Source organism: Micropterus dolomieu, linkage group LG15, assembly GCF_021292245.1.
Source record: "Micropterus dolomieu isolate WLL.071019.BEF.003 ecotype Adirondacks linkage group LG15, ASM2129224v1, whole genome shotgun sequence".
Taxonomy (NCBI): domain Eukaryota; kingdom Metazoa; phylum Chordata; class Actinopteri; order Centrarchiformes; family Centrarchidae; genus Micropterus; species Micropterus dolomieu.
The window spans coordinates 21,891,155-21,904,092 of record NC_060164.1 but is presented as its reverse complement, the minus strand read 5'-3'; the positions used below and the strand labels follow the sequence as shown (position 1 = coordinate 21,904,092).

The 12,938-nt window shown below is 39.0% G+C and overlaps 1 protein-coding gene across 2 annotated transcripts in view; it reads right to left on the bottom strand.

Annotated features, from left to right (window-relative positions):
- Positions 1-243: 243 nt before the first annotated feature.
- The window catches only part of anapc1 (anaphase promoting complex subunit 1), a 63,112-nt gene continuing 50,417 nt past the window's right edge, over positions 244-12,938 (bottom strand). For both annotated transcript variants that reach the window (XM_046070537.1, XM_046070538.1), the window contains exons 46-53: positions 10,528-10,605; positions 10,219-10,286; positions 9,903-10,041; positions 8,258-8,344; positions 5,227-5,322; positions 3,664-3,853; positions 1,993-2,124; positions 244-980 (exon numbers count right to left, since the gene is read on the bottom strand). In XM_046070537.1, the coding sequence (XP_045926493.1) occupies positions 838-980; positions 1,993-2,124; positions 3,664-3,853; positions 5,227-5,322; positions 8,258-8,344; positions 9,903-10,041; positions 10,219-10,286; positions 10,528-10,605 (933 nt within the window). In that variant the 3' untranslated portion in view covers positions 244-837. The remainder of the gene's footprint in view (positions 981-1,992; positions 2,125-3,663; positions 3,854-5,226; positions 5,323-8,257; positions 8,345-9,902; positions 10,042-10,218; positions 10,287-10,527; positions 10,606-12,938) is intronic.

Here is a 12,938-nt window from a genome sequence, read left to right as displayed (position 1 = left end):
CGCGCCATCGGGTCCACCGTTATTGTCAAGCCATGAAAGCAATTCAACGCTGGCACCACAGTAAGATGTTAAAACAAGTGAAGATCTCTTCATGGTGGGGACGGGCAAAAATACTTTCTTTCAAGTTGTGGACATACTAAAATAAACAAAAACAAACAAGAAAACAATGGAAGGCAGCTGACGTCTTACCCAAGAACTGTCTCACAGTGAAATATCACAGAATAAACCACAGTATTCATGAAGTGTGCGGTTACTTTTCTCTTTTATTGACTTGACTTTGTCTTCCCGTCCTCACACAGGACTCCTGAGTTCAGGCCACTGAACTCAGGAGATCCCCTGTGCATTGGTACAAATAAGCCAAATCCTTTGATATTGTACTGACCAGTCCTTTCTGTCCTTATTTGGCGGTGAAGAAAAGTTGTCTGCTGCTGGACTTTTGAGCAAGTGGTACCCATCAAAAAAGTCCGCATTCTGGATTCGTTGTACCACAAAAATGGCACATGTACTGCATCGTTACTGCAGCCTAATTTTATTAATACTGTAAAAAAAACTAAATAAAAATATTATATTACAAAACTCTAATATTAGTTATTCCCTTTTCTAATGGCTTAGAAGGAAAAAGAAATCCTGTATTTTCCAAAGAGTTCTTCTCAAAAGGTAGGGCAGCCATGCACAAGACCGCTTATGGTCACATCTTTCCCCACTTGCAGCACACACCTGCAGGTGTTACAGGTAGAAATCAGTTATCTGTCCTACCTGCGCCCGTAGTGGGAAGGTAGGCTATGAACTGCATCTCTGAGAGGTTACTAGCCAGTTGACTAGTACTGAGCATCAGGATCAAAATGCTGGCAGAGGGAAGCCCTGCAGTGTGTGTGGTCCTGATGCAGAGCCCAGCAGGACGGGTGCCAGCCTCAACAGGTCTCTAAGAGGGATGCCGAGCTGGCTGCTACGTGCCAGCAAATCCCCGAGTGAGCTGCAGCCTGCAAGGAGAGAGGACAGAGCTTCAGACGTGTTTAACAACACGGTCTGGAATCAATTTTTTAGTAATGTGCAGTTGTTATGTTTGAATGATATGGTGGGATGGGGCTCCGCTAAAGGAGACTCATTTATGTAATTTGATGAACATAAGTCCACTGTGTAGAAGAAGAACATCTGAACTTGAGGTTGTACTGGTTTCACAGTAAAATGTCCCCTGAAACCTCTTTATTATTATTATTATAGCATTATTAGATTGTTCATACTGACGTAAGCAGCATTTTACTGTTCTAGCTGGTTGAGGTGGATTTAGTTTTAACAACTTTAGATACAGTTAGGCAGGTAGTGATTCCCAAATTAGGGGTTTAGCCCATCCAAAGGGCCACAGGATAAATCTGGGAGGTCACAATGGTGTAGAAAATAAGAAAAACAAAGCTAACTTTTCTTTAATATTTGCTTTTTGTAATCTATTGAATATACTATTCAAAAAAGCAATCTGAGAAGTTTAGAGAGTAAACGTCTGAAACCTGTGACAAGGAGCTCGTACTAGACACAGCTTTTTTTATAAGGGTCAAAGGCCAAAAAAGGTTGGGAACATCTGGGGTAATCTTCAATAATGTGTTAAGTGTTTATATACACTGAACAAAATTATAAACCTAACACTTTTGGCCCCATTCATCATGAGCTGAACTCAAAGATCTAAGACTTTCTCTATGTACACAAAAGGCCTATTTCTCTCAGTGACCACTTCTCTTTTGCCAAGATAATCCATCCACCTCACAGGTGTGGTATATCAAGATGCTGATCAGACAGCATCGGTATTGCACAGGTGTGCCTTAGGCTGGCAGCAAAGTAGCATAAAACGTATATAAAGTATCTCAAAATTGCACTTCAGTACTGCACAGGAGTGAGACTTTTAAACTGTGGTAAGTTACATTCCTGTTGCTGTGTATGAACAGTGTGTTTACTTGCTTGTAAACAGCTGAAGCTGTCCAGTTCAGTGTGACCATGTCTTACCCTCCAGCTGTGTGTGTGTGTTCCTGAGGCAGGGGATGGAGCGGTACACCAGGAAGCAGGCCAACACGGTGGACTGGGCGTCCTTAGGGAGGGCCTCGCCCCTCATGTAGGACCTTAACACTGAGCTGTTGTCTAGGCGAGAAAACACACACACAAGGCATGTGTATTTTTAATTCTTTTTTGTAGAACAGGTGTAGCTACAGCTGTCACTGAAATAAAATTATCTGCATACAAGACAAATTTAGTTAGCATAGTGTTGACAAGACTGCAAGATACAAAAACATTTGATCAAACGTTTGTGTTGTTTCTTAATCACAAGCCTTGATGATCTGAGGAACAATGGGCCTCATTAATGAAACGGTTATACGGACAGATTTAGTTAGTGACACGTTACATATGTGTGATTTAAGAAAAAAAACTGAGATTCAGGTTTTGTAAGAACAAAATGCACTAGTGGTCCAGACCTGAATTCTCCAGAGGGAAAAACACTTACATACTTATTATAATGCCTTAATCTCCATGTTTGTTTAAATATGAAACGGAAATGAACAAAAATAAAATATTTTAAAAGACAAAATACATATTTGTATTTCTCAACGACTTCTCGAGATGTTGGGAAATTCAATTTCAATTCAATTTAAATTAGCTTTATTGGCATGAATGTGTAACAACAATACTGCCAAAGCATCATACATACAACATAACAATCAACCCTATACATTTCATTAAACAAGTAATTAAATTATTTCACTCTGCCAGAGGGTCTTTCTTCAGGCCGCTGTCCAGTATCATCCTACCTCACACAAACAACTATTTAATTAATTTCAAAGAATTCCATCATCATTTTTTGGAAATCTGCATGACCTCAGGTATATCAGGTATATTTCAGTGTACAAATTCACTGTAGCACTGAGTTCTGAGAAAGACAAATGGCACTGAGAGCAGATGAGTAGAAACAAGAATCATAAAAAAATAACAAGCATAGATGAAGACACATATTTTATTCATGGGTGAGTTCCAGAGAACAGCAACATTCCTGATGTTTGAGGTCAAGTTAGTTTGGTTTGCTTTTGAAACATATGCCAGAGCCAATAGGCTTCATGAAACATGAAAGTGAAGGCATGTTAGAACCATTTACAGGATCACAGCCTCTTCCAAATACTTCACCTGTTTCCCACGCCCTCTCCACTGTACGTTTGTGTGTGTGTCTGCACGTAAGTGATGGAATGTGTGCTTGAGTATCTACACATTGTTTTATTTCTAAACTGAGAAATGATTGTGCTACACCCAGTACAGAGAAAAACGAGCTGAAACACATCCAGCATGTGAAAAGCGCAACCAGTGACACTGCTGTTCAACAGAGCTAAACATGTTTTCAAGTAAATTAACTACGTAACGTGATGCTTGGAGGTTCCTACGCCGTTTCATCACTGAATGGCATCTATACCGTTTGGTCGTTGTATTTACATTGCGTGTTATAGAGATTTCAGAGTCTCTTATTCAGCCTTCTTCATGCTGTCTTCACTGTGATCCATCTCTACCGGCATCAGAAAGCATTCATGTGTAGTAACATTTTTGAGACAGCGCACATTAATCACAGCATAGCCTACTGTGTAGCTACGGAGCCTCCGCACGCATCCATCACCCATCACCCGTCTCGCCTCTCCTCACCTTTGAGCCAGCTGTCCAGTGCTATATCCACCATGTTCTTCATTACAGGTAGAAACTCGGAGGGGAGCAGGGCGTCGTGACGGTTATTAGGACCGCGCAGCAACCTGCTGTCCCACAACTCCACCACCAGTCGCATCTGCCACAGGGGGAAGGTCTGCAGCAGGTCACCCCGACGCAGAGCACTCACTGCCTGAGAGACACCGGCGACAACATGGGTTAACATAATTTACCACTGGCAGAGCAGATTTTTATCTTTTACCAGTTACAGTTTTCATCTGTTAATGTTTGTGTCACATAATTCCAAACTTTAAAAACAGGTTTCCATTATATTAGATTTTCAGATTGGGAATTGACAAAGGAATAAATGGTTAGAAAGTTAGTGATTTTTTTGCCACCGGACCTCCTTTTTTTTTAGGTCATTAATGTAGTATTATTAATTATGAGTATAACACAAATTCTTTGCATCGAGGCTTTGTTTAATCCGCCACCGCCAAGCAAAAGTACTTCTTAAATGACGCATCGATGAATCATTGAATAGAAGCTTATAGAAGCGCAGTAAAATCATCGTTAGCTGCAGCCCTACCTTAATTTCTGTGGTTTATGTTGTTCAGGGTGTTGGTGAGAATATTAAACTGGCATTATGTTTCTCTGGGCTGCACGTAAGAAAATGTACATAGATATGTCTTTTATACTTTACTTTTATATGAGGGATTAAGGGTATAACATATGTGTCCGCTACGAAGCAGAATCATATTTCAAAAACCCTAATGTAAAGAAATCACTGAAGAAATCAGAAAGCAGAAATCAATTTTACCCCAGCAATAGACAAACCACTATATCCGTGAAACAAATGTGAAAGAATTTGGATCTATAAACATAAAATTGAAGGGACAATGACAAGATGGGCAACAATATTAAGTGCTGTGAAGAGAAATTTCTTTTCCTGTGCTCTGCTGGAAGATCACTTCCGGTACTATGATGAAATGTAACTACACCCAAACTGTGAAAGAGAAAATGTCCCAACAATCAGTTTGCTTGATGCACAGGTCTGCATTGTTGAGATATGGGAGGTGTGTCATGTTGTTCCTCTGCCAGCCAATGCAACATTCTTCTCAGTGTAGGTTCACAAATGCATCTCCACAGAGGCATAATTCCAGCTTTAGTCATGTAATACCTGTATTTTGGTCTTAGTGAAGTATAAGAGAAGGTAGAGATACAATATGTTCATAGAGTATATCTTGTGTAGCAACAAGTAATACTGAAACACTACAATAATCATTTCCATCAGATTCTACTGCTTTACATTTCAATATACTTTGCTGAACTGATGTTCACACAAAAATATATCTTGTAATCCACAAATTGGACATAGTCTACATTTTTCCAAATCATTTTCAAAGTATTTACATTTTTAAATTGATTTCCCAACTTAGAGGTAGCTGTCGGTAATGTAATTACTCTACAAATGCTGAAACAGTGACAAGTTAATAAGGAGGACCAATTAAAAAGTTCAACAGCATCAGCACAAAACTCAGTGTATGCGTGTATGGTTGTGTTCGTTACCTGCTCAATAGCTATATACGTGGGAAGCATCTCTGGACATTCCTGCGTCACACATTCATACAGCATGGCCGAGAACAACACTAGAGTATCCTCTCTCTGTAAACACAATACAGACTGAGTGAGTGAGCAAATGAGTGAGCATACATTACATAAATTCTTACTAAAAAGACACTGACAATATCTAGGTGGGTCGATGACAAAGCTCAAATGCCTAAGCTCATTTAGCAGCTACATTTTTTAGTTATTTGAATGATTTAGTAAATATTATATTCTGATGCTTGTTTTGGTGTGTTACAGTTCAAAGTTCTTGATTAGAATTAATTTTCTTCTTTCAAATTCATGTCTCTATATTTAGCGTTCTGGTATTGATGATACTGTAGTTAAATTTGTAAACATTTTGCACTTCTCCATCTGAGCATGTAGTCTTAGCCAGACACAGACATTGATATGATACATTTGCATTCAAGCATCCCAATTACATTTTTTTATTTCATGTCGTTTTTGGCATTTAAGCGTAAACACGCCATATACACCAGCAAGTCCACTTAATTTTGTAGGTTTTTTTTTTTTTTTCTTTTTTTTTTTTACAGGGTTCCTGGAAACAAAATTAATTGACTTTTGAAATGACTTGGGAGGTCTTGCAATGAAATGAAAATTGCCATGTCATTAAATTAAATTACACGTTATGCTACAAAATGACAATTTTTCAAGCTGAAACCAGTGGCCTCTGTAAAATCCAACTAATTAACCCGAAGCTGTCATGAAGTTATCTGCTAAGAAAATAGGAGTCCAGTGATTGAGTGAGAGCATTGGCCATGAAAATCTATACAATGTATTTTAACTCTTTAAATTCCCCTGTGTATGGCATGGGCTATACATAGAAAGTGGTCTAGCATATAAAGATGAGAAAATCTGCCACTTCTGTACTGTGTTTTTCCTCATTCCTATTTTCGCTGGTCTGAAATGAGCATTACTTTAATTAAAGTCTGATGTCAAAATTAAAGCTTGATATTACATTTTCCATAATGCAATTCAAAAACATCTTTCATTAGACCCCTTCCTGCCTCCTAAAAGCCCACAGCTTTCAAATTCAAGTCTCATGCCCAAGCTGAGTAAAAAAATAATACTTTATAGACTTTAAAAGGCTTCCTCCAGAGCCACAATAGACATAACACGACTTGGTGGAATGTCATTTATGTGTAAAATCAGAGGAGCGCCCCTTTAAGTTTATAGAGAAAACCAAGTGGCACTTCAGAGAATCTGTTTTTGGCATTTTGAGTCATAGTCTGTAAGTTGAATGCCTTTCTCACAAGATTTTTATCAAGACCCCAGAGATTGCTGAACCTTGGGAACTTTCTAGCCAATCCAGACACGTTTCACACAATCAAACAAACAATCTATTACATAAACGTATAAAAACACAGACAGAATAACTGGTAAATACTTCATTTGTTTTTACTTTTAATTCATCTCTACTGAAAGACAATGTGGGTGTTTGGAGAATCATTTTGCACTCAATAATGTAAAGTCTTAATGATAGTATACATTGGTTGTATTTATCATGGAAACATTCAGTGTGATTGCATGCATATTGATAATCTAATGTTATTCAAGAAAGCTGATATAATTTATTAAGAGCACAGCCTAGACATTTACTTAAATTGAAACATGCATTTTTCCTGACTATTAGATGGTTGAATATTTTTCCTGTCGTTTCATTTAAGCCTGGATAATCTCCTCATGCTCCTCCTCCTCTTTGTTGTTTGCGCCGGCTTTTTGTCTAGACTGTACTTTCACACATATTCATCGCTACATATGAGGATGCGTATAAACACACTATCCTGAAGAAGACCTGATTCAGGATACGCAATATTAGCAGGAAGCAAATATATTTATTTTGTTTTTGACAAAAACAACAAACACATATGCGTATTTTCCCAGCTGACTAGAAGGAAAGCGCTTGGAGCCGAGTTTCAACAGAGCGGAGAGTTTCCGATAGTGATAGCCAGATCAACCAATCACTAACTCAAAACTAATGAGAAAAGTGTAAATTAGCGCTCAGTTTCCATTGTGGCCCTGATAAAATGTGAACTTTTCATGACTTTCCATTAATCAAGAGCACCTCCAGGAGCTAAAGACTTGACTCCCTCCTGGTTTGTTAATGTTATTTTACAAGGAGAGAACAATTATGTTTCCACAATTTAGGACCGAAGCCACTCATATAATACAACTGACATGTGAATCAGGCTATAAAAATATGCGGAATCTACATAATAAAATTCCCTGATACTCGCAGACTTGCTTAGAATCTTTACCAAACTCCCCAGTCTTTTTCTGTCTATAATAAACTTCTAAACAATCCAAGCTGTTCTAGAAATCTCAGAACAAGAGGAACCAATCGCATATTTCCTACTCATTCTATTACTAACAATTTCTTCATGGTTAGATGTAAAAGTAAAACAAAAGCAATAGCTACTTTCACAAACAATTGACAAATTGACAGTTTTAATGCATTAATTGTATGTCTGAATGAGTTTTGTATGTGTATCTGTGATGTATGTTATGTAATGTTTTTGCTTATGATTTGTCTTTTGTATTCTGTATTTGTGTTTATAGGACCCTTTTGAAAATGAGATGATGCATCTCAAGAGGCTATCCTTTAATAAATTCATAAACTGTCCCTCTAAAATTGTTCTACTCGCAACTTATGTTACAGCTTGTTTTGCTACAGTGACTTCTTTTTTGATGTTGGTGATTGCCTTCGATCGGATGGTGCTACACGTAGGATTTACACACCACATAAGGCATTCCGTAAGTTATAATGGTGCACCTGATTTTGTAAATCATTACTTAGGAACTACCTAGCAATTACTAAGAACTCAGGATGTTTTACACAATAACTTAGGGATGGATGAAACTGACAAGCATTACTTTTGTTCAGTCACGACAGTAAAATGACTGCAAGGGAACGCAATTAAGAAGCAAAACTGACCTCATAGTGCACCTACATCCACTTGTGTGTTAAACTCACTTGTTTCATTCCTTCAGAGGTTTTACAGAAGTACTCGGCAAAGGAGACCAAGGCGGGCTCAGAGGTGAACGTAGAGATGGCTTCAGGCTACAGAAAGAAACACAAGAGGAAATTGTACAATTATTTACCTGAACCAATACAAAATGGAAGTATAGAGAAACAAGGAAGGACACAAAAGTAGGTCAAGGAAAAGGAAGAAATAATAACAAAAAAGGAAAAGGAACAAATAATTATTTTAATGAATCCAAAGTTGGAGGGATGAATTAAAGAAAAGGGTGCAAGGAGGTGCGATTCAAGAGAAGGAAAAAGGGAAGAAAAGATGAATGCTTCAGAAGGAAATGATGAAGGGGAGGAAGGAAAGTGAGGACGAGTGGAATAAACAATGTGTGTTTTTTCCCCTCTGGACCTGCAGGTGTATTGACAGCGTACACTGAGGCCATCAGGGAACCAGTAATTGTCTGTCAACCACACAGCTGCCTGCTGAACATGTAGTGACAATCTGCCAAGACTGGACATGACCAGCCACTGGGAAGGAGGTCAATTTACTTCCACTTCTATTTATAACCTATTATCGGTGCACACTTATTTCTTAAAAACAGTTGGTCTGTTTCAAACAGAGTTATTAAAGGAAAGGTTTCAAAGGCAAAATCCAAATTAAGTATTAAATGAGTGATATAAACTCACCGGCCACTTTATTAGTGACACCTGTTCAATTGCTTTTTAACACAAGTAGCGAATAAACCATTCACATGGTAGCAACTCAATGCATTTAGGCATGTGAATGTGGTCAAGACAACTTGCTGAAATTCAAACCAAGCATCAGAAAGGGGATTTAAGTGATTTTGAACAAGGCATGGTTGTTGGTGCCAGACGGGCTGGTCTGAATATTTCAGAAACTGCTGATCTATGGGATTTTCATGCACAACCATTTCTACAGAGAATGGTCCAAAAAAGAGAATATATACAGTGAGCGGCAGTTGCGTGGATGAAAATGCCTCGTTGATATCAGAGGAGAACGGGCAGACTGGTTTCAGATGACAGAAAGGCAACAGAAACACAAATAACCATTACAACCAAGGTATGCAGAATATCATCTCTGGTGATGCTATCATGTCAATAAGGACCAAGGTCTCTGAGGAATGTTTCCAACACCTTGGTTGACGAATGCCACGAGGCAGTTCTGAAGGCAAAAGGGAGCCCAACCCGGTAGTAGCAAGTGTACCCAAGAAAGTGGCCAGTGAGAGTACACTACAATTTTGGGTCTATTTATTAAGAAGTCATTTCCAGCTGCTAAGAAGGACTTCAGCTGCTGAAAATGTTCCACAGCAACCAAAGTAAATGTCACGTTTCGGGTGTTCAACCATCATACAGCCAGAACTACATTGTAGAAAAAGCAGACACAAATGTCTACACTCACACTACAAAAAACACAGTGTGAATAATGAAGCCCCAACTGAAGCAATCATAGACACACAGATGAGGAAACATTTTATATGACCACTAAACTCACAACATCTTACTGCCTCTTTTCTGAGGTTGATAAAATGTATTCTGAATTATGTATTCTGACGTTGTATAAGCCAAACCATTAATCATTTCAGTCTGTATATATTTGGTCTAGTGACTGAGATCCCTCATGTCTTACCTTGAAGGCTCTGACTCCAGAGTTGCGGTGGTTGACAGTAGAGGCCAGCAGGCTCCTCCAGCCTTGAGGGTCGTCTTTGTAAGGAAGCTGGCCGGCCCGTAGTTTTACATACAACACCCCATCTCTGGACAGGATGGACCTGCGGGAAATGTGTAGAAAGATTGTCCTTTAAATCAGTTGACCAAATCAATACATAAGAGAAGAGGTCAAAAGGTGGTGCCTAATCATTTTCACACACTGTGTAGTTAACGATTTCATTAGAGTGACTGCCTTGAAAAACACTGTAAAGTTTTCCAATATTTCCCTCTGTACTTACTTTAGATGCTGTGTTTCTTTGCTGAGGTCTACTGACAGTTCCCAGTATCGTGGCCCCTTTACCTTAATCTACAATAAATAAACAAACACAAATTAGACAATAAAAAGCATGAAGATATCAGGGAGTGCTTGACTTTACTACAAATACGTGGGTGGCATTCATATTTTGTGCATTTACCAATACTCTACACCCACATGACTTATCTAAGCTTAGCTTAGATAATCCTCAGCAGAGTGGGAGCTGAACTCTGAACAATCTAATATTGGCTATGAAGTCCAGAGGCTGTCAAGTGTTGCTCATAGGCTTTACCCGTTTGAGAAGGTGCAGCTCTGGAAGCATAGTGGGAGCCATCAATTCTACGGTCGTCTCATCATACCACTTGGTCTCCTGAAACAACAAGAAATTACATCATTACAATATAAACAAGAACATGTATGCACAGTTTCACACACTCGAAGTGTGCTGATATACTACTACTACTACTGAATATCTACAATGCTATATGAGCAATGCTCTGGGTAGTGCTCATTAAGCAATAAAACAGCTTTCTGTACTTACATATAATGTTATATAGAGGTAGGCATTCTCAAATATTAATACGCTCTTACAGCATAAAAAATGTGTACGAATGTTTGTATTTTTCTCTCACAAGGAGTGACGTAACGATTGATGATGTTCATAGCCTCAAGCTGAGCTGTCTGTGAATTAAATTGAAGTGAAGAATGCTGTCAAATGATATTCTCACTGTGGACTAGGTACAAAATTTCCAACGGACGATGTCTGCAACGAAACATCGGGATGGACGATGTCATCGGGTGCGCGAGTGCACGAGGGGGCAGCTGACATCTTACGTGCATGTGTTCTCGCACAGACTTCCCTCGGTAAAAAGCAGTGAACACACAGGGTGCAGCTGTTGCTTTCAGTTCGTGCGGCTCACCTGTTGCCATGATAACGGATCGTGGGTAGAAATATATGGGAAAAAGACGAGTTCTCAGTCTTTTAGGCGACTTTATAAAACATACTGCTGATGGAGAAAATGGAGCAGACGGGGGCAAGAGAGACAGACAGATAGAGGCGGGGCAAGCCGGGGTGTTTACCTGAGGTGTAGGTGTGCGCGTGTGTGTGAGTGTGTCAGAGTGTGGGGAGAAGAGAATTCTGAGGCAGGTGCAAAGCATACTTAAAAAAAAAAATGATAATCCGTTCATGGTCATAAAAACCTGATTTCAAAGGGTGGTATAATGTGAAAATCTGAGATTATTTTTTGCTGTTGTGGGCGGGGGTTTTACAATCACGATGCCGGCTCAACGTCGTGATGTCTGTTAGCCATCGCCAATGGACGATGGCATCGTCTATCGGCCCAACCCTACTGTGGACAACAACCTTTAGATTTAATCTTCCATCATCCTTCATATGTGGAAATACTGAAATATCTGTAGCTCTAAAATCTTTTGTGCCTTCGCTTTTCCAGGTAACTGGGCTGCGGCTTATTCAATTTCCTCCACGAATTGTCCTGGTGATCTCGAATTTGTATTTGTAAACTTCCCTTCAAAAGGGACTTTGCATCTATAAAACTCTTCCACCTACTTTACCACTGGATGTGCACACTTTTCTAAATAGGTCACACAGCCTATTTTAGCACACAGCTACAGTTGCCTACACTGACTCCTTGCTAAATCAGTAAGGCTGAAATCTAAACTAAAATACTAAACAACAACAAAGCAGGACCACAGGGCTGTAGAAAAACTAGAGAACAAAGTAAGACTTCTCAACTAGCCACATCTATAGAGAGAAGCAACAAAACCTCACAGAGGGAGATTTAGAAATTACCGCTCCTGTAATTCAGGAGCTATTTACTGCATCTCTAAAGAAACAACTACAGTATTGTAACAATGGCTGTCGACTGTACATGTTTAAAAAAGCTGAGGCACTCCAGATAGACTGGAAGAAAATAATAGTAGAGGAAATATGGAACACTAGAAAAACGTCTACTATTATTTGCATATAAGCATCTTATTCCTGGTTAAACATTATAATGGATGGTTGTTTTTTTAAACGTCTCTAAAAATGGAAGTGGGCATCTGGATCAGCTGCCAGAGTGTGTCTGCTTCCTGCTTCACATGAGCCCACATGATGAAAATGACTATAACTGTGGCCAATATGAATGGACACACTGTAGTCTTATGCAAGGTCACGCAACACCCAAAGTCTGAGCCCATGTGGGCAGCACCAGTGCTTCAAGACATACAGCTGATGTGCAATTATGTTGGTAAAATCATCTTTTATAGCCTTTGGAGAATTGAAGGAAGGCAGTTTGCTAACCTACAAGATCAATGAGTTAAATTATTACAAGGGGTGGTACTAAAAAGTAGAACAATTAATAGTGGACATCGAAAAGGTTTTATATGTGGAAAAATACAAGTCAGAGTGAAGTTACATTGGGCATGGTTTACTTTTAAAACTGAAGGTTGTGTAGACAATGGGAAGAAGCTCAGAAGGATAAAATTTGGTATGAAGTGTCTGATAAAGAAATTAAAAAAGCTATTAACACTTGGAAAGTTTCCCACGTCCCAATTGCATGAACCTTTAAGATGTTCATCAGTTTTAAGAAGTACCAGCCTACTCACTACCTTAAATGTTGAGTTTGTAGGATCTATCGACAGAAATGCAACATAAGATCCATAACTATGTTTTCAGTGGTGTAAAGATCGATCAACCTACGG